This window comes from Trachurus trachurus (assembly GCF_905171665.1).
Source record: "Trachurus trachurus genome assembly, chromosome: 17".
In the NCBI taxonomy this organism is placed as follows: domain Eukaryota; kingdom Metazoa; phylum Chordata; class Actinopteri; order Carangiformes; family Carangidae; genus Trachurus; species Trachurus trachurus.
In genome coordinates, this window is record NC_139900.1 from 11,514,569 (window position 1) to 11,537,624 (window position 23,056).

General features: G+C 42.9%; 1 protein-coding gene across 1 annotated transcript in view; it reads left to right on the top strand.

Annotated features, from left to right (window-relative positions):
* The window catches only part of mtcl1 (microtubule crosslinking factor 1), a 92,921-nt gene that overhangs the window by 4,309 nt on the left and 65,556 nt on the right, over positions 1 to 23,056 (top strand). The window contains exons 2-3 of the mRNA XM_083991185.1: positions 1,015 to 1,239; positions 2,004 to 2,162. Of these exons, the coding sequence (XP_083847311.1) occupies positions 1,015 to 1,239; positions 2,004 to 2,162 (384 nt within the window). The remainder of the gene's footprint in view (positions 1 to 1,014; positions 1,240 to 2,003; positions 2,163 to 23,056) is intronic.

Consider the following 23,056-nt stretch of genomic DNA (forward strand, 5'->3'; position numbering starts at 1 on the left):
TGTCCTTTTCAGGCTCGGTTGGTGAAAACTAATGACTTTAATTGGTTTTGTGCAGGACTTCACATGATTGTCTGAGTCATGTGAAATTTCCTGTGAACCTTTACAATGCTCAGGGGATAAATCTTTGATTTGTCTTATAATGTCTGAAGAAGCAGTTTTTTTATATTACATATCCAGACTGAATGATGTGATGTTTAATTGGCTCATCCTTTCTCCTCAGAGGATGAACCATCGCCTCTCTTTCTGCCGATCTGGACTGTTTGTCATTTATAGCAGTATTATTTAAAAGTTTCACCCTAAATCCCTTTAAAGGGATAGTTCAACATTTTGGCAAATTGGCCCATTGCCATAATCCCTATAGTCATAGCAGTGGGTTTGCTACCTTTAATTGTTGGTGCAAGCTATTTTTAGAACGGTGGAGCCAAGCGGCGAGCTGCTCAGAGCTACGCTACAGAGGCTAATGGGATTTCTTAGCTTCCATCATCAAACTCATCAAATACACAATCCAACAACTCCAAAATGCTCTGGTGGACAAGTTGTGACCTGCACATTCACCACGCTATGAGATAATAACAGAACGTTACGAGACTGAGTTGTTTTAGAGGGAAATTCATGCAAAACCGCTGATGCGCATTCCTGTCAGGGGCAGTCTCTGCATTTACCTCGAAAACAACTCCGTCTAGCATAGCTCTGAGCAGCTTGCAGCTCTGCTCCGCCGTTCTAAAAATACCTTGCACCGACAATTAAAGGTAACGAACCTACTCCTAAAACTATAGGGATTATGGCAATGGGCCAATTTGCCAAAATGTTGAACTACATATCCCTTTAACCTTCATACACAGAAAGTCTAAAGCACCTGCTGCTGTTTGCAAAGAGGAACAATAACACTGACAACCTGCATGATGATGATTTTCTTGCACTAAAAGCCATTTGACACAAGTGAGTGTTGGATATCACCATCATGAGTCAGTGAGTGAAGTAACAGCCGAGTCCTGTTTCCTCTCCGTCTCTTAGGATGAAGTGGACGAGCTGCGAGCGGAGATGGAGGAGATGCGGGACAGCTACCTGGAGGAGGAGGTCTACCAGCTCCAGGAGCTGCGGAGGGAACTGGACCGGTCCAACAAGAACTGCCGCATCCTGCAATACCGCCTGCGAAAGGCCGAGCAGAAGAGCCTGCGGGTGGCGCAGACCGGCCACGTGGACGGAGAGATGCTCCGGAGTCTGGAGCAGGACCTGAAGGTCTGTGTCTTTGTTTCGTATCAGTATAAACTCTGTGTTTATTATTGGTGCTTTTATTTTGTAGTTTTAGATTCCTGCCACTATTCCCTAAAAATGTTGTTGTCATTACGCTGAAGCTCTTCAGTGAACTCAGACTAATGATGAGGCGTAGTTGTAAATGGTCTACACTAGCGATCTATAGCGGCCTTTCATTGTTTACTGAGCCACAGGGACCAGTGTGACTTAAAATGGATAATTGATTTGCAATATATCCAACTGAGGGATGGAATCTGCTGACTCGGGCTGCATCTTAGAATTATAATCATTACCAATAAATCTGTTGATTGTTTTATTAACAATAATATACACAACAGTATTATTACACTGCTTACAAGCCAAGTTACAGAGGGCCTTCACACAAAGCAGCAAACAATTTCTGGACTTTATGAGAAAATAGATCAAATGAATTTGATTATACATGATGAGAGAAATAAATATTGAAAAGAAATAATCACTTTAGTCTCAAAAATGTCAAAAAAAAAAGAAAGAAAACTAATGGCTGTTCTTTCCTTTTTCCAGAACTGAAGGTGATGTTTAGAAATAGCTTGTTCTGTCTGATCAATAGTCCAAAACCCAAAGATATTCAGTTTACAATTATTGATTCATCAGTTCAGCACTTGTGGTTGTTTGCTTTAGTGATTTTAAACTTGTGTCCTAATGTGTGTTGAGGCGGGCACATCCAATTAAATATTTGTATATTCATATACACATAACACTCTTTTCAGGTGGCCAAAGACGTGTCGGTGCGTCTGCACAACGAGCTGGAGAGCGTGGAGGACAAGCGCAGCCGAGCCGAGGACGAGAACGAGCTGCTCAGACAGAAGATCATCGAGGTGGAGATCTCCAAACAGGCGCTGCACAACGAGCTGGAGAGGACCAAAGAGGTAAGAGGACGAGGCAGATGATGATGATGATGATGATGATGATGCTGGTTATTACAGTGTTGTGTCAGGTCATCAGCCTGATCAGCTCGGTCTAGTTAATCTCATCAATAGCTTTAACTGCTCCCTGGTTGCCCCCTTCAAAACATCTGCTGACTGATCGGAGCAACCTGAGTTCACAGCTTTGTCACTTTTTAGACCTTTATTTAATCGTGTTAATCACTATTTCAACCATCTGGCCCAGTGCTGCTACCTCAACACTGCTGATTCACTCATATTTAGTACAACTCAGGTGCTTTCACAGCCTCCAGGCCAAAAAAAAAGAGATGAAAATCCAGTAACGGTGAGGGAACGAGGTTGTGCAGCTTCTTCCAGCAGCGGCTCCCTCCCCAAGGCCGATCTAAATCAGCCAGTTCAGCCCAGGTCCTTTACAGTTTTTAAGCTGTGTAAACAGTCGTCTGTCGGAGCCTCGAGCTGTCGCTGCTGGGGCGGGACTCCCTTTATTTACAGCCTGATGTCACAGTCACTACGCGTCTCCACCCGGGCCTGTCATATGTTGTTATTCTCAGACTTCTGGTATTTCCCCCTGTACAGTCAAAAGGAGTGTGTCAGTGCTACAGGGATGTATAGGAGTCATGGAGGTTCAGTGCTGCCAGAAAATACATGCAATTGTTGATGGACAAGAAGTTAATATTCATGTTTTTCTCTCTGTTGTTTGGAGGAATGTGCATCAGGGTTTTGGCACCAGAGCTCCCTTCGTGTTTTAGCTCAGTTCATAGTTAAATCTGTCCTCGGTCTATTTGCATATTATTTACATTCTGGTGGTTCGACTCCACCACTCTCTGTCATTGTAGAAATGGAGAAGACACATCTCAGATTCATATTGTTTTAGTTTGCGAGATACATTTGCGCTTTTAAGAACTAAAAATCATCTTAGTGTAGTTTTAAAGGCTTCTATCAGGAGCTCTAGTAACAACAGCTCGCTGTCAGCCAATCAGAAGAGAGGAGACTCTGATACCCTCTTCTGATTGGCTGACTGTTTCTCGACCGATTGAATAAAAATACAGCAGATTTTTCAGGGGGAAACAAAGCCTGCAAGGTTGCAGCATGGTGGGTCTAGGCCTCAGTGTGACATCATAAAGTAACAGAAGTGCTTGCGGCTCGTTTTTAAGGCTCGTTTTCTGAAAAAAGGCTATGTGTGTTTCTCTGTGGACCTGAGGCTTTGATACTTTGACAGTATTAATACAGGACCGAGAGCTGATTTATAATGGAGATATCACTTTCTCCAAAATGGGGCCTTTAAATGAATGTATAAAAAGGACTGGAGGTTGTTTCAGCTCAGACTTCAGTCTATGAAGTTTTGTGTCACCATTACTCTCATGTTGCTCTGTGGAGAGAATATTTGCTTTGATAGAAGTGGAATAAGGTCTTCTCACAGGTAATAAGATGAGCGGAGGCTATTCTCAGTGCTGCTCAAGTTCAGCCGCTTAGACTAATCGATTCTGACAGCAGCAGGTAACATGCCGTCTGGCAACACAGAGAAAGTAGGCTAATACCCCTCCAGTCGGTATGGAGACAGGGCTTTCTCTTGGCAACTGGATGACACCATTTTTCTTTCTTTCTTTCTTTCTTTCTTTCTTTCTTTCTTTCTTTCTTTCTTTCCACTGTTGCAGTGTCGCCATACAGACCGACTGTGTGCCTCTGCTCTGTTAAATCTATATTCTGGAGCCGTAAAGTGTCGGCGCTTGCAGCATTGTTGTTTTCATAAGGTGACTTATCAGCGCCTGACCGAGCTGCATGTGCAGGGACGAAGACAGAAAAATCCATGTTTAGTCCCGAATGTGCAAATGCAGCAAATACAAACTCCAGTTTGTGTTGCCATAGCTTTGCATCGGTGGCTTTTTGAGAGGGGGGGGGGGCGGGGGGGGGGTAACTATGATGACTGAAGTGAGAGAGGACACTGCACATAAGGGGTTTTTCTCCATTGCACAGCAGTTACAGCGTCGGTGTCGGCTCCATGGATTGTGGCACATGTGACCACAGGATGACACAGGCTTTCTTGTACACACAGACGTAGTGAGGAAGGGGGAGGAGAGGAGAGGAGAGGGGCTGCTGCTTCAAATGATTGCAGTTTTTGGTTGTTTTTGTTTTTTTACTTGCTATCCCCCGAGCTTTGTCCCAGAAAAACAAAAACCGTCTCTGAATCTGAACCTCAATATCTTGTGACGCCATTTCTCTTCCTCTCCCTCCTCCCATCTTTTTTTTATGTTGCTCCCCAATATTTTCATTTTGTTGCATCGAATCTCTTTGTCTAGGGTTTTTTTTTACTCTGAAGTCTTTAATTCCCATGAAATTCACAACGCACACCGGGAACCCATTTATTCTTTGTTATTGTAGATAAAAGAGGAAGATAAGGGTGTTTATTAACACACTAAAGGCATTTAGTTGGGGGTAAATCCAAGCTGAATGAATCTCACAATCTGCCCTCTGCTCTCGGAGTTACTCAGTCACAGAGATAAACATCAGGTACAGAGGAGAGAGGAGGAGCAGGCTCGGTGATAAGAATGTAGTTCAGCTGGACTGAATAGTTCCTCTTTTCCTTTTCAGCTTTAATTAGAGCTTGTACGTTTTCACCCAGTTGTAATGTAATACAGGGGAAAGCACAGAATCCTCCACACTCCTTTGTCTTCCTTCAAGTTATTGTCTGAAACGATCTTTTCCGACTCCTTTACCACCGACATGTCGATACCAAAACAAGCTGCCGTAAGATTTCACAAGGAAACAAGATGTTGGCACCGTCCTTGTGAATTTGTTAGTTATTTATCATGTCATCCATCCACATGCAAAGTGCCCAACCCAAGTGGATTTATGAAGGAATACCACAGCGGTGATGAAGAGATGAAGCAATGCCAGCCAGGCATGAACATAACTTAACAAGCAAATAATCAGTCAGAACAAGTCACTGGAAATGATGACTAATGAATTGAAAGTCTCAAAAAAACACAATAAAATCATATTTATATTTGCAATATTATGGCAGATGTTGCAATATGAGTTACAATGTCAGTCAAAATGGTTATTTCTCCTTTTTTTTCATTCAAAAATTATAATAAATGATGTTGATGTTGGTTGTTTGGGCGTTGTACCGAACCAGCATGTTCCTCCTGTGTGTCTGGATAAGATTATTAGTACTCGGCCGTTGTAACGCCACAGTGCTTCACTAATGGTGCGTTATGACCTTTGGTTTGATTGAAAAGATAATGTGGAAACTTCGTCCATTAATGGTTCAGTTATCATCTTATCAGACACCATGATGATGGTGGTAATTTAGGTTTAGGACCATAGATGAACATTTTCACTCCAGTTTGTTTTGAATAATCATCCTGTTAAACTTTTTTTTTTTACCACGGAGGTAAAAAAGGCCAACTGACCTCTGATAGTTTGAGCGTCTCTGGCCTTTAAAGCCCGCCTCCTCCTGTGTGTCTGTGCCCGCTCTCTGCTATCAGAGGCTGCACAGAGACACTCTGGCCCAGAGATTGGCACCCGTGCACAGATAAATCCAACAAGAAGGCCTGTTATAAAACAGCCTGGCGTGTTTTCATACACTCTGATGGGCGGGGAGAGGAGGGGAGGGGAGGGAAAGGCAAAGAGACAGACGGGGAGAGTGAGTGCTGCAGCTCAGCAGCAGCAGCAGCAGCAGCAGCAGCAGCAGCAGCAGCAGCGTTACAGCCCTGATATTAAACAGTTTAGCAGAGCTGCTCGCCCGGACCCTTCTTGTCGTTACAGTATTGGCCCCGAGGAGAAAATGACGCCTGCTGCTTCCTGTGTGTGTGGTCACTGCAGCGGCGAGCGGCGGCGGCCGGTCCGCAGATTTTTCATTCCTGTGACATTTGAAGAAAGGGCCGCTGATACGAGTAATGAAATGGAACTAATGAAACGTCAACGTGCGTAACACGAGCATCAGGTGATTTATTAGGCGTTCCCGGTCCCCTGTGATAAACTCATCTTTCATTACGGCAACATTCAGATCCTTTGTGCTCAGCTTTTCCTCCCCGGTGAGCAGCAGGTATGTCTCACGTCAGGTTTCCTCTGCTGACACACTGAAGCGTCTCATGACGACAGTGTGCAGGGAAAAAAAACAATATATTATATAACATATTTTGTAGATGCACATCCTTAGTGGACGATGAAGGTGTTTTCCTGAGCGAACCCATATGACTGCACCATCACACATGGACATTACATACTTATTCTTTAAAGGGATAGTTCACCCAAAATTCAAATTTCATTATCTACTCACCCTCATGTCGACTAAGGGCTGGGAGAAGTTTCAGAGTCCTCCGTGCCTTCTCTGAGTTACAGCGGGGCTCCGTGCAGCACTGCATGTCCATATGACGGTAGCAAACGGGGCTCACTTTTCTTCGTCCAAAATGACACACCAAAAAACATCCAAATACCTCCATAGTGCTCGTCTGTAATGTCCCCTGTAATGTCAGTGCAAATCGCGCAGGCAAAGCAGTGAACTGAGACACTGGGAGCTTCCGCTACAAACAAGCTTAAAATATAGACTTATTTAATTTTTTTCGGAACAATTTCTCATGTTGGGGCTTCAATACAAGAGGGACATTACAGACGAGCACTATGGAGGTATTTAGATGTTTTTTGGTGTGTGTGCGTTCGCAACCGTCATATGGCAGTGCAGTGCTGCACGGAGCCCCGCTGTAACTCAGAGAAGCCACGGAGGACTCTGAAACTTCTCCCAACCCTTAGTCGATATGAGGGTGAGTAGATAATGAGTGAAATTTGAATTTTGGGTGAACTATCCCTTTAAGGAGTTCATTCACCAGATGTTCACAGCAAGGTCTGTGTGCATGATACTGAACCAACCGGACAGTGTTACTAGAAACCCCACATTGTCAGTGACATTTTATAAATGTCATTGTTTTTTGTGTAGGTACCACAAATAAAGTCCACTCACTGTTGCACTGCAGCGGAGGCCGAGGTCTCAGATATAAGAAGTATCTGGAAACCTACATGCAGCATGTTACTGGATGTCAAATAGAGGTTACATTTAATATTATGATATTTTTTATTTTTTAATTTATAACATAGCAGGAAATACCGAAAAACAATCTTGATGCTTATTTTGTCACAGCAGCAGAGGAAAAGAGGTGTTTTTAAAACAGAACAGAGCTGAAGTGATCAATTATTTTGACAGAAGAAGATTTTGATATGGTTAGTCAGTGAAAATAAGGCTCAGTATCTCCTGGATCTGAATGTACCTGTCTGCTGAACATTCAAAACATTATAGAGCAGCTTTGCCTCAGTCCGTGTCGACAGTATTTACATTTTTGCAGACATGTAAAAAGAAGGAATCGTCCGTATCCAAGAGTGTCTGCAACCCTGAGTGTTTTGTTGCAGCGTGTCACCTACTACAGAGGTTTGAGAGGGGAATGCCTGCATTGTTAATAAGTGTCGTCAACAAAGCCGGAGCGAGAGTCACTGCAGACGTCTGTTTGTTTCATGTCGGAGCCGCAGCTCCTCGCTCGCGCCTTACCCACAAGATCTCAGCAGAAGAAACGTTGGCTTTGAAGAATCTCCTCATTCCTCTTCCTCCTCCTCCTCTTCCTCTTCTTCACTTCTCATCTCTTGCTTTTCACCTCTCCTTCATATACCCCCCCCCACCCGCCCGCCCGCCCTCCTCTTCTCCTCCTCTGCTGTGCTTCCCTGTTGGAGGAGTGTGAAGGAATCTCATTGACCTATTTAATATCTTGTGTCTGACTGCACCAATGGGAAGGAGAGCGGGCGTGAGGAGAGGAGAGGAGTAGCGTAGGGACTCTGCTGTAAGTCGAATTCTGCTGCAGTGACACACATCCATATAAAGCTTCTCCATTTACATCACGAACAGCCCAAAAAAAAACAAAAAAAAACACGGTAGTACTGTATCAAGGTGGAGACCACATACTATACATACTGTACTCTGGATCAGGTGATGTTCACCTGACTAAGATGGGTACAAGTACAAACATTACCTGACATAGAAAGTAAAGTAAAATCATCTATCTATCTATCTATCTATCTATCTATCTATCTATCTATCTATCTATCTATCTATCTATCTATCTATCTATCTATCTATCTATCTATCTATCTATCTATCTATCTATCTATCTATCTAATATATATGTTATTTATATGTCAGTAATAATTATATAGATCCTAAAGTGGAGCTGGAGTTGAAAACCTTTGCTCCGTTTTAGCTGCAGTGATGTTGCGACCGAACAGGACCGACACAAAGCACAAATAGAGAAATCATCAGTTCTGCAGGAAACCCCTGGAGTTATGTGTTGTAATTGTGAAGCTGCATCTTCTGAAGTTTAAAACCCAATGAAAAAATTAAATTTCTCCCATGTTGACGCTTTTCCCCCCCTGCATACAAACCTGATTTGCGACTGCAGAAGCATCAATAGTGCTGCTGCTTTATAATCATAAAACATCCTGAAGCATTCACAGCGATCAAAGACGTTTTTAATTTTTTTTATTAAAGCATTTCAGAGAATGATGAGACCAGACTTGTATTTTCAGTTTTGATTTGAAGCAGAAGTTTTTTATGCATTATCCAGAAAGACAGTCTGGATATTTGTCTTTAAGCAACAATAATATGAAAAATGCTCAATTACAGTAAATATGTTTGATTAAGTCATTATTTGTGAAGGCAGGAAACACATGGGAGCTGCTTTCTGCATCATCAACCTGCTGGTGGGACACAAAACATATTTCTTTTTGTGGCATCGAAGCACAAAATGAGGAAAAAAAATCCCAGTGAAGGCAAATTAATCCAACATCCTAGCTACCAAATAATTATTTTGGATTATGCATATTTAATCTGCTGCAGGAAGATGAATCGTATCTAGAAAAAACACGATTAAAAATCCCATTTGGTGCCGTGGAATCAACCCCGTACAGAACTTGAGGCGATGCAGTAGTTTTTGGATATACTCTTTACATGAAGCGGTCCGCTGTAGTAAGAATACAGTCTGAAAGGACATTTTGGGAAAACATCCTCCTCTCATCTTCATCCTACAGTTTGCTGCTCAGCTTAACCTAGATCTGAAAAAGAGGAACATAACACGGTTCCCATCCTGTGCTGCTCTTCTCCACTGTAACAAATGGTATTAGCGGTTATATTTAGGCAGGTTGACAGCAGCTTGGCAGGCTGTAACTCAGGCTGAGTCATTGTGTTTCTCACTTCTCCTCCAAACACGAGGAATAGACACAGGGCTTCAGAGAAAAAAAAAAAAACCTGGTCCCCCAGTGGTGGTAAGATGGGGGCCACAACCCTGAGGGGAGCAGTCCTCCATAAAAGAGCTTTTGGTGCCGCCAAAGGTTGAACAGAGGGAGAGGATCTGGATCTCTATCATGCAGCTGAGTTGTGTGTATATATATATATATACTGTATGTGAGGAAGGATTTTGGATTCACCTCCAAGCCGTGGGGACTTCTGCCAAAAGACGAGCTACAATACGGGGCGTGATTCTAATGAAGCTGAATTAATCAATATTTTTATATCAACAATGAATCAGATGACCAAGTGTAATGTGACAGGGGTCACTCGTAAATAAACCCACGGATAATTATCACACAGCTTCTTAGATTTATACGTGTCTGAGCAGCAGTCTGACACTGACCGACTGACATTCATCAGACAGAAACAGGACAGCAGCCGTTACAGCAGCTGTAACACTCACACTAGGTGATATATGTATATATACTGTATACTGTATATCAGGAGCATAGATTGCGTAAAGGATGGACAGAGTCTCTCATCACCAACGGGCTTCAGCAGGACGGTGGCCCGGCTCTGTCGTAACCATCTTGGCCGTGTCCAACTCTGCCTAACTCCCCGGCTAATCCAAAAAAAAAAAAGAAAAGAAAGGCAGCGAGGAGGAGCGAGGTGATCAGCCAAGACTACAGAGAGCACAGGAGTTTCTGTACCCGACTTTAAACATGTTTATTTTTGGCTGCAGAGTTGGACATTTAACATGGGAGTCTATGGGGACCGACTCGCTTTTGGAGCCAGACTCTAGTGGCCATTGAAGGAACTGCACTTTCTAGCATTTATTTATTTGTTTCATGCTTCAGTCTTGTTGCTGTTTGTGCAGGAAATGTGTGTTTGTCAGGTTTTTCTGGATTGTTTAATGCTCCAGAGTTGCCAAAAAACAATGATTAGTCAATAATCAGTTAATCATTGTGGTATTTTTTACTGGTTCCCTCTGACTTTTTTTCTTAAAGATAAATAATGACAATATGGTAGACATGAGTATACGTTACCGGGGGTTGTGGAGGAATGAAGGTGAAATAATCTGTATATTTGGACAGTTTATGAAAAAAACAATTAATCAATTGATTGAGAATATAATCTGCAGACTATGCATTGATAATTATTCATTTCAAACCTTATTATTGGAAATGAAAAATACTTGAGTAATTATTTGCCAAATGTCAGAAAAGTTAAGTTAACAGTGACATAAGACCAAAAAAAAGCAGGAAATAATTTCATTTGAGAGTCTGGAAATGGCAAATGATTGGCAAATAACTGATTGGTTCATATTTGTGAAGTGAGTTGCATCTTGTCAGGAGGATGCAGAGATCTCAGCAGCTTCCTTTCACTTTCAAACTTCTCTGATGTAATCACCGGTTCTGACCTCTCCAAAAATCATCCAAGCCCGGTCACATGTTCTCCTTTAGCCCGCAGTCCTCTGTGTCAAAAACTGTGTGTACCCCTGTTCATAGATGAGACTACAGGGTGTGTGTGTGAGTTTGTGTGTGGAGTCACTGAGTCAGTCACTGTAGCCTGACGGACTAAAAGAGTTCATCTGATGTGGCAGGGGTCGCAGGCTGTCGGAGTCACAGAGGGCCGGCCAGCAGCAGCAGCAGCAGCAGCAGCAGCAGCAGCAGCAGCAGCAGCAGGGTGATACAGGGCTGCCTGCCTCACAGAGGTGAAGCACAAGAGTCTGGTTCAGTAACATATCATCAAGTTTGTCAGAAGAGTACAGGCTGCACACACACGGTCACTGAACTGGACACTGAACTAAAAGCAGTGAAGAACTGAGAACCGGCAACTGTTTGTGACACTTTGGAGAAAAGACAAGAGCTGCAAACTCAACACTGACTCTGTAAAGTAGCATCTTTTAGTTTGAAATGCTGAATTTGTTTGCAACTATTCACCACACAGAGCAATATTATTGAGAAGACAGGTTCGACCCCTGGTGCTTTTCTGTGTGGTGTTTTCTCCCCGGCTTCCTCCCACAGTCCAAAGACACGCACATCAGGTTACTGTAACTGTAGATACTGTAGGTGGGGCGCAGTTGGGTTTTAGACTTTTTTTGCCTGTTGGACTAAACTTTGCTGCCTGAATGAATGTTGCTTTTAATGTAGAAGAAGTCATAGCTTAAAAATATAGATATTTATCTTGTAAAAAAAATTTTTTTCTTATAATTTAAGATGCTTTTAAAGGAATAGTTCACCAAAAAATGAATACTCAATAGTGCCTGACACAAAAAGGTCCATAAAACTACACAAAAACCTTGTAATCTTCCTCCTTACTGCTCATCCACTGCAATCCAAGTGTCCTGAAGGGATATAGTCCAGAGTTTACTTGAAACAACGTCATTTAGGACATTTTTGCAGCCTAAACAGTCCTGTATTGCGCTCTGACGTTCACGCGCCCCAGGCAAATTCAATACAGGACTGTTTAGGCTGTAAAAATGTCCTAAATGACGTCACTTAGAGGTTTTTGTGTAATTTTATGGACTTTTTATGTCGGGCGCTATTGACTTCATTGGATTTCATTGGACAACAAACCGGCCTCCCAGGTCTCCAGATGCACTTTGAGGAATAAAAAACTACTCCGGAGTATTTATCAGCATGAGGGTGAGTCAATAATGACTGTATGAATTTCATTTTTTGGTAAACTATTCCTTTAACCTCCTTTTCAAGTTATTTTTTGCCCTTGTTAAGAGAGGAAAATTGGAAAATATCACTGATTATTTAACTTCTTCTAATTCAAGAGCTCATAAGCTCTTTGATGAGGTCCATAGTTGTGCGTGGTCCAACTTACAGCATCCCTTTATGCCCGCTGTCATATTCAGAGTGCTCTATTTTGGGCAGTATACTGGTCTTTGAGGCTGCGTGAGCAAAACCCCCCTGAGTATTTTCTCCATAAAGAAGATGCAGCAGCTTGTACGGTGTTTAAGTACCCTGGACCCCTATAGAGGAGAAGTTAGTGCTGCTGTTTGAAGTGAGGTGCACTTCTTTTATAGAGGATGAGAAGAAGCGGAGGGCAGATGAAGGCTGTCTGGATACTCTGTACGTTGCATATAAACACTCATGATTAAATGATGACCTCAGCAATAAAGACAGAGACGTTCCTGCACAGTTTGTTCAAAACTCTTCACCAAAACTTGAATCTGATCCCTCTAACACTCAGTGGCACACGTGTCATAAAATCAGAGCATTAATCCTCCAAAGTAAAAGACCAGGGTCGCTAAAACATAAATGTATGGGAAACTATAAAAGATCCTTTTCATTTGCTCGAGTAGCAGACGCTTTTATCTGCACTGACTTACAAATGGGGGACAATCACTAAAGCTTCAGTGCATTACCTTGAAGTTACGTCTGAAAATCTGTTCATTAAAGCAAAGTGCCAGGAGATGAGGTAACGAAGTGCATGGAAAGTGCACGGTAAGTATCAGTTAGAGGTGTCAGGAGAGGAGGTGCTTGTGGAAGAGATAAATCTTCAAGAGAGTGTGAGACAGAGAGAGAGAAAGAGAAAGAGACGACTCTGCTCTGATTTGTTCCACCACACAAGAGAAGGAGCGTAACTTTGTGTGGTTGACTTACAGTAGATGCAGAGGTCACAGTTAGGTAATAGGTACTCGAGTATTTGCATGTTACGACAACACAATTGAAGTCCCTGTTTTGGTTGATCCATTAATGAATTTGAATTTGAAATTGCACTTGGTTTCCATTGTTGGATATTTGTTTATAGCCAAACTCCAGGCTCAGCTTCACATTGGTTCCTTCCACGTTTTTATCTATGTATTTAGTATAATTTTAGAGTAATGGAGTTAGTACCCATCAACAAGTCCCATCCCAACAAACAATTCATGCACAAAACTTTCTATCATGCACTTTAAGAGGCTCTGTTTTCTCATAATGTTTCTAGGGCGAAGTTTTTGCACATTGTATTTCCACTTCGATGTTTGCGGGCCGTGTTCTTCTTATCTTATAGCCTCTTGTCTTACTACTCTATGCATGTCTGTTCTCACAGTCCTATGTTCTGTGTTCAGTGTGACTGGTTCATGTCTGAAGAAGGGCTGTGTACCCGAAACGTCACACATAAAGGTGATAATAACAAATTACTTCTGCTCCTGGTGTGCAGACCTTGTGTTTTGCCAAAACTATTAAGTCAAACGTGGACATGATTTCTAGCTCAGCTCCATTTCATTTACGTTAAAATCCACTTTAGCTGGCAGCGGAGCAGCTGCTGTACTCACAGAGCCCCCTGATGTGGACCCCCCTCTGGGCTGACAACAGGTCTCGCGCTCCTCCAGATTGCCGTGGGCCTCCGCCGCCACCTGAGCTCAGATTTCGTTATCTCTTACAACCGCTCTGTGGCCGCCCGCTCGTCTGCTGGGATCTGATAATAACGCAATATTTCAAATCTCACTTCCCTCCTTTATTGGCTCCCCTCCCACCCCCTTTTCAGGCCACAAAGACGGCATGTGTGGCGAGGCGAAGCCCCCCTCCCTCTGATTACCAGCCCATTGTGAGCCATTTGACACACACAAGGGGACAGTGAAATACTGAGTGGCAGAAAGTGGCGCGGGGGTGAAGACGACCTCATTATCGGCCAGCTGGACGGCCCCGCGTCCACTTGCTCTCCCCTTTTAAACCCCTCATCCCCCGACCCTCACCCTCCTCCTCCTCCCGTCCACGCTCCACTCACAAATGAGAATAATGAGAATCTGTTGTCTGGTTCCCATTAGCGAGCGGAGGAAACTTGGCTCTCCACCGAGCCCCAGATAGACTGACACAAGCCTATGATCACAGGATTATAAGGTTTGATTATCTGTGGCTTATTAACAACAAATCCAGACCCTTAAAAAGAAAGAAAGAAAAAGAAAAACTCTTGAAAAACAACTGGGCTCATGCTTAAATCATGAATAGCAGAGGATGCTGCAAGTGTCTGCAGTCCCTTTGCTCTCATGACTGATGATTATCACAGGCTGAAGGACAATGAGCTGCTGATAAAGGCTTAATTACAGCCCTGCAGCCATCTTTAGGAGGCTGTTTACAGGAACTATCAGATATAGCCGAGACTAAATAAAGTTATTGTGTTTTTCGCTGTAACACTAGAATAAGATTTGACTCGCTGAATTCAATTGTCGGGATCTTTGTGATTCCACCGAGGTGCTTTCCCGCATTAAAAATCCACAGGCAGCCCCGGTTTCTTACATGAGCATGTCTGCAGCGCTTTTATCTGTGCTTTGGCTTTTATGTTCGTGTCATCCCACCTTCCTCTCTCTGTTCATTTCCTGTCACCTCCACAACATATATCAAAAATAAAGACAAAAGATGCAACTCTTAGCTCATTTCGGTGCTTCTCATTGTAAACCAAGGGCGGTTTTACCTTCTTCAGTGTCACATCCCAACTACAGAAGGTGGTTTGAGGTTTTTTTTGCAGCACAACCTCCCAGTTCTTCTGTTTTCCACTCAGGAAGAGAACAATAATTGAGTTTACTCTTCAATAACCAGTGCAGCACATCTGAGTGATGGTGCTTGAAACAGACGAGAAGCTCCCCATGATCTGAGTTGTTCGTGTTGACGGCTGATCATGAACATTAAGTCTCAGGTAAAGAGAGAAATAAGCTGATGATGATGCAACTGTTGTTAACAAAGCTCCCTGCAGCTCGCTTTGCTAATCGCATCAACGCACCCTGTTGCTCGGGACAGGTGCGAGTGCTACCTGCCAAAAAAACCCAAATAGGAAAAGCCTGAAAACCACTCGGCACTTGAATGCATCAGCAAAGACGCAGCGAATCAACGATCTGAGACTCAATCAGAAACATTAAATATCTCACTTTCCCTTTTCCCCCGTGTTCAGGTGAATATTGAATGAATAGTTTTGGTCTTTTCATGTTGAGAGCAACAAAGAGATTCATGATGTGAATGAATGAACGGATGAAGTGACACCAGGTTTATCCTTTAAGTCTCCTCTGAAATGGAAACTCTTAATCTCAACTGGACCAACTGGTCGACACCAGGTTCAGATAACAAAACAATCCCCCTTTTTTTGTTTCTTTTAAAAAAAATGTTTATTGATTTTCAATATAGAAAAAAGAAAAAAGAGAGAGAGAAAATACACAGAAGAAAAAGAAAATGACATATAACATGCAGAACACAGCACATCTAGCATTACAACGACTTTTTCATGGTCATTATAAGATGAGTATACAATAGACAGAAAACATATAAGAGCAGAGAACGTAAGTGAAGTTGGTAGACATAAAAAATCCTATACTCGTTTGCACTGTGAGGTTTTGTACAATAGCCAGTGTCTATGCGGGCTCACATATTTAAGATAATTCAGTACCATGTTTTATCAAACTTATCTCCTCTATCTTCATTGTAGAATCTCAGTTTCTTTTTTGTTTTGTTTTGTTTTGTTTTTTTACGTGTGTGACTCGGTGATATCTGTTGTGGCAGCGACAGCATGGGAAATGCAGTATCTCTTTCCTTTTTTGTGATCCGTCAGCATCATTTCGCCTGAGGGGGGGCGGAGGAGGAGCGGAGGGGTTACAGTCAAGTGCAGCTCTCCCATCTTATCCGTCTCCTCTGTACATCATGATGAGTGCAGAGCGACATTTGCCTGCCTGCCTTGCCCTGCCCTCCCTCCCTCCTTCTCCCCCTCCCTCTCTCCCTCCCTCCCTCCCCCTCTTATCTGTGCACATTACACACGACTGGCCCGCCGCCAGCCTGCCGTCCCAGAATACTCGGCGGACCTGCTGAGGAGTTTTGCAGCAGGCAGATGACACGGCAGCTCTTCCCTCCTCCTGGCCTGTCTGAGCCACAGTGTCATTTATAGCTGTTAGTGTTGCTCCACGAATGGGACGGTTTCTATGACACATTGATTTCTTTCTTTCTTTCTCTTTTTTTTTTTTTTACAGCCTTTTTTTTTTTTAGACTCGGGTGTGATCTGTCATTGAGAGCTCAGGCTTTTTCAGACTGCGTTAGTCGACGACCTCCAGACAGGACAGAGCAGAGGAGTAAATGCACTTTAGAGATATATTGGCCTCTTTTGGTCACCTGCGTGTCCCTCGGGAGGGGTGGGGGGTGGGGGGTTTCTGCTGAGGCTGCACGCTCTTTTTAAAGCCTCCGTCCTGCAGCTCATTTCAACATTTACACACATCCTCACCTGGGACCTGCCCGCTGCGTCTCCTCATCGCTCAGATTTGTACTCCAAACAAATACATAATCTAACCTCCTCCCACACTTTATTGTCCATGTTGTACTCGCACCGCTCCAGTAAAATGAATAATACCACACACACTACCGTATAAAAGAGTTAATCTGTCTTGTTTTTCCACCTGAAATGATGAGTCAGGTCATAAATATTTTAATTAATCTCCAAGAGTTTTAATGAGCGAGTAATTGTCCCTGGGTTTCCAGTTGTGGTTTAAAACCTAGTGGCTCCGGGGCAGAAACATGAAGCCAGCTCAGAGGTCGAACGGCCTCTTGAGGCTAAAGTGGGTCCATCCCCACAGACTGCCATGTTCATACGTCCAGCTTTAAAGTAAAATAAATTAGTTTTTTGGCCTCAATTTCCTCCTTCATGACAGCTGCACCAGGGCTGAATTTTCCTATAACTCACCCATTTAAATTCTATTAAAGCCATCTTCAATGTAATTGAGGGTTTGACACTTTCAGTGACAGGTTGGTGAGTGTACGCTCACACCATGGACGAAATTTTGATTTTAGAAGTGGGGGGGACATATTTTTAATAAAACCCAAACTCTTTCAGTTTCTTACAGTTTTCTAGCAGTTCTTTTAGTTTTCTACTAGGGATGCACAGATACCATAAAACAATGACTGAACAATGACTATGGCTGTGACTATGAACACTAGAACCGCCAACTGCCGTTCATTGGACGACTTTGATTTTCATTTGTGCATAACTTTATTTAAAAAATACATTGAAGTCCACCAGTCTGTGACTTTTCCTAAAATGATGTTGGGCAGCACCCCGTTTTGTTAAATACAATCAATATTACTCACACAAAAAAATATCGATCATGTTTTCTCATTTTTACCTATAACCGCCACGTTCGTTCATTGGACGACCAGAGAATTCACCGATTTGGGCCGGCATTATTGGGCTTATGCGCTCTCTCTCCCCCCCTCTCTCTCTCTCTCTCTCTCTCTCTGTGTGTGTGTGATTGTGTGTGTGTGTGTGTGTGTGTGCGTGCGTGCGTGTTAATGTGTATCTCTGTGTGTACACGTGCGCAGGCTGCGCAGATGCACACTCACGTCCACACTTCACACACGCACGATGCAGAAATTATTTTCCAGACTGGACAGACTAGTTGTAGAAGAGGTGTAGCCTACATTCAGGGGGGAAATATCAATATGATATCAAAAGAAAACGAAATTCGTTTTATAAAGCCAGTATTTAGGAGCAAACTAGTGTAAAAACAGAGTCGCTGTGCTCTTCATGTAAAGCGCCGACGTGAGCGCACGCGGGGGGGGGGGGGGGGGGGGGGGGGGGGGGGGGGGGGGGCAGCTCCACCTGACATATCAAACAAAGATCACTAAGGACTATGGATGTTGCCGTAAAAGAGAGAGAGAGAGAAAAAAAAGGTCGTTTATACGGTGGAAACCTGGCTTTACAGGCGGGGGCGGGGTTCCTACGGTATGCCCCCCCCCCCCCCCCCCCCCCCCCCCCCCCCGCCTCGCGGAGGCTGCGGGGTGCAGCCTACTTCATGGCCCAGAGTAGCTGTTAAAAGACTACGACAAATGTAACACCTATACAGCTCTAATTAACGCTTTATTACAGTTCGTCCAATGAACGACTCATGGCGGTTATAGGTATATAGTGTGCAATGGCGGTGCTAGTGTTACAGTGTAACATTGTTTGTGGACGGTAAAAACAGCGGGGGACAAAAACGGCGTTTTGAAAAAGTGGGGGGGACATGTCCCCTGCGTCCCCCCCTAAAATTACGTCCGTGGCTCACACACCTTGTTTTTCCCTTTCATTTTGGTTTTTACATGGAGGTTTAAATGATTCTTGGTCCTAGTGATTATAATAAATAATGTGTATGAATTAAACTGTTATATAATAATGCTAAATGATATAAAATGAGCAGTTTGCAACCTCAACAGCCTCTGAGTGGTGACATGATAATCTTATAGGACGTCCAATCCACTTTGAAAACAGTGGCGCAGAGGTTTTTCCATCTGTTTGTGTAGTTTGCCATGAAAACTATTTATTTGAATTTTAATATTTAACAATAATCTGCAGTAATTTAACAACTTCAGTTCAGAAATATCTTAATTAAGCCAAAAACCACATATTCATCTGTTTATATAGTCTGTTTTTGGAAAGGTATTTGGTACTAATTAGTGAGCTTTTCACTTCACTTTCACTTTCAAAAAGGCACCTAACTTATAAATAACTTTTTTTTTATGAGACTGTAGTAACAAAATTACTTTGAACATGGATGGACGACAAACATAATTTAGGAAGATATTTTTCTCTGAGATGTGTTATACACAGTGACGGCTGGTATCAATGGGCTAGTGGGGCTAAGCCCTCCCTGCATTACACAACAAAAGATGAGGAAAAAATATTATATATAGCCTATATTATATTCTCTAAATAACATACAAAAGATTATTAAGTCTTAGTAAAATCGGAACTGGCAACAATATTAAATAGTTTCGAGAAAAACACAGGATATCTCTAAATGGGCTAATTTTAATCAGCCCCAGCTCACCGAGTCTGCTCTCATTCATTTTCCGACTGTGGATGATTGACAGGTGCCATGTCCCGCCCTCGCCATTGACCGACTGTTGGGGCTAATTTCATTCAGCCCACAGGCTGAGCGGTTCTGACCAATCAGCAGCGGGCTGACGCAGGGTCAGTGATTGACAGGCGTCATGTCCCGCCCCCTTGGTTCACTTGTCATTGGGGCTAATTTCATTTAGCCCAACAGCGCTGTTTTCAGACCAATGACAGGAACCGGAGGAAAAGTTGTGTGTTGTTGTGGGAGGGAGAAGACAGAAACAGCGGCGCTAGGTGCTAGCATCACAGGTAGCATTACTTTACTGCTCTAAACTGTCTTTGCTAACATGAACGAAGTGGAGAATCTAGTTTCTAAACTCACCAGGAGCACCATGACATGGCGATAACAGACCAGAAAGGCCGTCAGGTGTGTGTGTGTGTGTGTGTGTGTGTGTGTGTGTGTGTTAACCAGGTGAACTAGGACTAGACCCTTCTACTTAATGCAGTGTGTAGGCCTAGTTAGTTGCTATACTTTTGTGAGACGGGATAACCCTAACTTTTAGCTGTGTTAACCACTTAATGGGTATAATTTATTTATTAGCCCACCCAACTAATTTGACCACCAGCCGCCACTGGTTATACATGTATTCTTGCACTCAACAAAACGTGAAACTCATTGCCAAGCCGGCCGTCATCACAGAGGTCAAGTCCTTTATACCTTCCAATAACTCTGGTATTCTTGTATTGTTTTCTCTGAAGTTGCAAATGTCCTGTCTATACTGGACACAATAAATACTTTTATAGTTTCTTGCATGCTCTCTTACATGGTCGCTTGACGTCATGCTGCCAAGTTCACTTTTCCATGATTGCAGGAACTGGTCTTTGAGTCTCTGTTCAACAGTTACTGTAGCTTCAAGGTTACACTGACTGTCCACTGTCACATCGCAACCAACCCATGTGATACAAAAAAACAAACAAAACAAAAACATTTTATAACAAAATAATAAAAGGCTTGTGGAGTGGTCTCAGGGCTCATCGTGCCCGGCCGGCCTCTCGTGTCCCTTTTATAACAGAAATATCAATCACCACTTCCCCCTTCTGGCCTGTAGCGGTGGAGGACCGGTCTCCCTGTTCGACTCCATGCAGCTCCCTGCACAGAGAGCCATGGGGAGTGGGCTGCTGGCTGCTGGGTGGGGGGGCTAAACCAGGCCCTCAGCAACTCACTGTTTGTCATGGCTGCGTCCAGTCTGTCAGATTTCTCTTCCAAGCCACAATGTTTTATGAGACAACATATTGCAAGCAGCGCAGAAATGATCAATAACAGCAGCAGAAGCTCGGAGGGGGGGGGGGGGGGACTGCAGGCAGCTGCCCGTCACTGATCATCTAAAACAATGGTTCTCAAAGTGGGGTTCGGGGACCCCCAGGGGTCCTTGAGAGGGTTCAAGGGGGTCCCCATATTTTTCTTTTTTTACCATTTTTTTCTAGAACTTTTTTTTTTTCCTTTTTGGAGAAATTATTTTTATTTATTTTATTTTATTTTTAGAAATGTTACCACTTTTTCTAGAATTTTTAAAACACTTTTTTGAATTTTTGAATATTTTTTTTTCGAAATTTTACAACTTTTTTCCAGAAATTTCTCTACAATACTTCCAAAAATTCACAGCATTGGCACTAATTTGAATGTGCATTGACTAAAAAGTAACATTCTTCAGTCTCAGAACAAAAAATTGTGTATTTCTGGTGTTTGCTTCAAAATTTTGTCCAATGGGGGTCTAATTTGTGTCAATTTAGGGGTCCTTGATGTAAAAAAGTTTGAGAACCACTGATCTAAAACACTGAAAACATTAAACGTTGAGTAAATGTTCATTATTTTTTTAAAGTTTTTAAAATGTAGCCACAATGTTACAGTAAATCAATGGTTCAGTCCTCCTCAGGTGGTAAAGAGTCTCTGTTCCTCGCCTCAGTCTTTTCTGTTTCCAGGTCAGATTTTTTCGATCTGTCCGTCTCAAACCATCCGTTACCATGGCAGCAAGTGATGGACAGCCCAGCACAGCTTCGCCAGGCGATGGGTCATTAATTACAGTGAGAAGAGTTCCTGTTTTTTTTATTTTTTTTACGACTGTTCACACGGCAACAGAGCAGATCCAAGATAAAAAGAATCCGTAATAGATTGAAACAGGTTTTAATTGTTGTCAGACTCCAAATCAACAGAAGTGAAACATCATCGAGCATCAAACAAGAGTGAGACGTGCGGATGTCACTGCTGGTAGAGATCAGTGGTCGTTTCAAAGGACACAATGTAAACCTGAGGTGGTCTCACTGTGATTCGAAGGGCAGGAAAGAAAACAAAAACAGGCTCTGAAATATAAAATATAGCATTTTATCTTAATATTTTCTTGTGTCTGGTGAAAACTGGATACTTAAACTTCTCCAGGTCTCAAAATCTTTAAGTCAGAAAAGGGAAAAATCCAGATTTCAAGCTACTTTACTTCCAATTTGTGTTAAAAGGGTCACTGTCGGATTTAGATATGTACTTCACACAGAAAGCTAATTTATGGTTTATGTGATTATTAAGGTTAATTCTCACGTGGAGCCTAACTTGACTAATACAGACAATGAAAGCGGAAAAGTAGAAAATGAACATTTTTACTTGTTAAGTGACAGAACAGGAGGTCACAGCTGGTCGGCTCCTCGACTACGACATGAAGAGAGACGACCTTCTTCCTTTAGACATAATACAATTATAATTTCATCCATCTGTTTTCAAATTCAATCCACTTATATTTTTAATCAGTTTTTCTCTGTTCAACTTATTCCTTATAAATTAGGCCGTGAATAATCCATGAATAATGTCACTACAGTGTTCGTAGAAGCAGACGTTTCCTTTTTCTCCCGGTGGAGGCCCAGTTGTGTGTGTGTGTGTGTTCAGGTCGCACTGATGCTGTACGACACACACTCTACATGGCCTCCGTCTTATCTGCTTTAATATGCTCTTATCTTGGCAAAGATAACACAACAGAGTCCTCGCTCACACTCCTCCTTTACTTTATTTAATGCCACAGTCAGATATTGGGATTAAAATAACGGGTTTCCAAATATTAATGCTGGAACTGTCGCTGTCACTGGTCATGTGAGCTGAAGCTGCTAATGGGAGCTCCCACTCTCCCTCTCTCCCCCTCTCTCCCTCTCTCCTGCTGCCTTCTTACCGTGGGATCTGCAGATTCAGCATTACACACTGGAGGCATATGAGAACCAGTTTGCTGGCTTGCACATGCAACAAGCACACACACATGCATGCACATTGTCACCAGGCTGATGCTGCTGCTGCTGCTGTGCTACAGTGTGAAACCTGTGATTCTGTTTGCACCCACTTATTTATAATTTGCTAAATTTGTTTAGCCTTTCTCCTCTAATTAAAGAAAAAATGTGTAATTGTTATAGAAGCAGTTAATTACCAACTGTTGTTTTAGTTCGAATCAGCATGAGGCGATGATAACATTGCTCCGTACTGGACAAGGGATTAGCAGAAACAAAAAGAAAGAAAAGAAGAAAAAAAAAACTCCTTGGGAATTTCTTGTTTTCATCTAAAAAGTCGTCTCAACCTTGTGTCTTTTGGTCTGTGCCAGTTGGCAGCGCGGCCTCGTGCGCGCAGCATGCCAGGGCCGCCGGGTTGTTCAGGAGAGATTTGTAAAGCGTGAGTGAGAGTGGAGAGTGACACGCCCCATGAAAGCTCCATTGTGCTTCTCTTTAACGCACGTTGGGTCTCAGACTGAGGTCACGGCCGCGGCTCAGCGAAGGGGAACAGTAAGAGAGTGACCCTCGGCTGCTCACA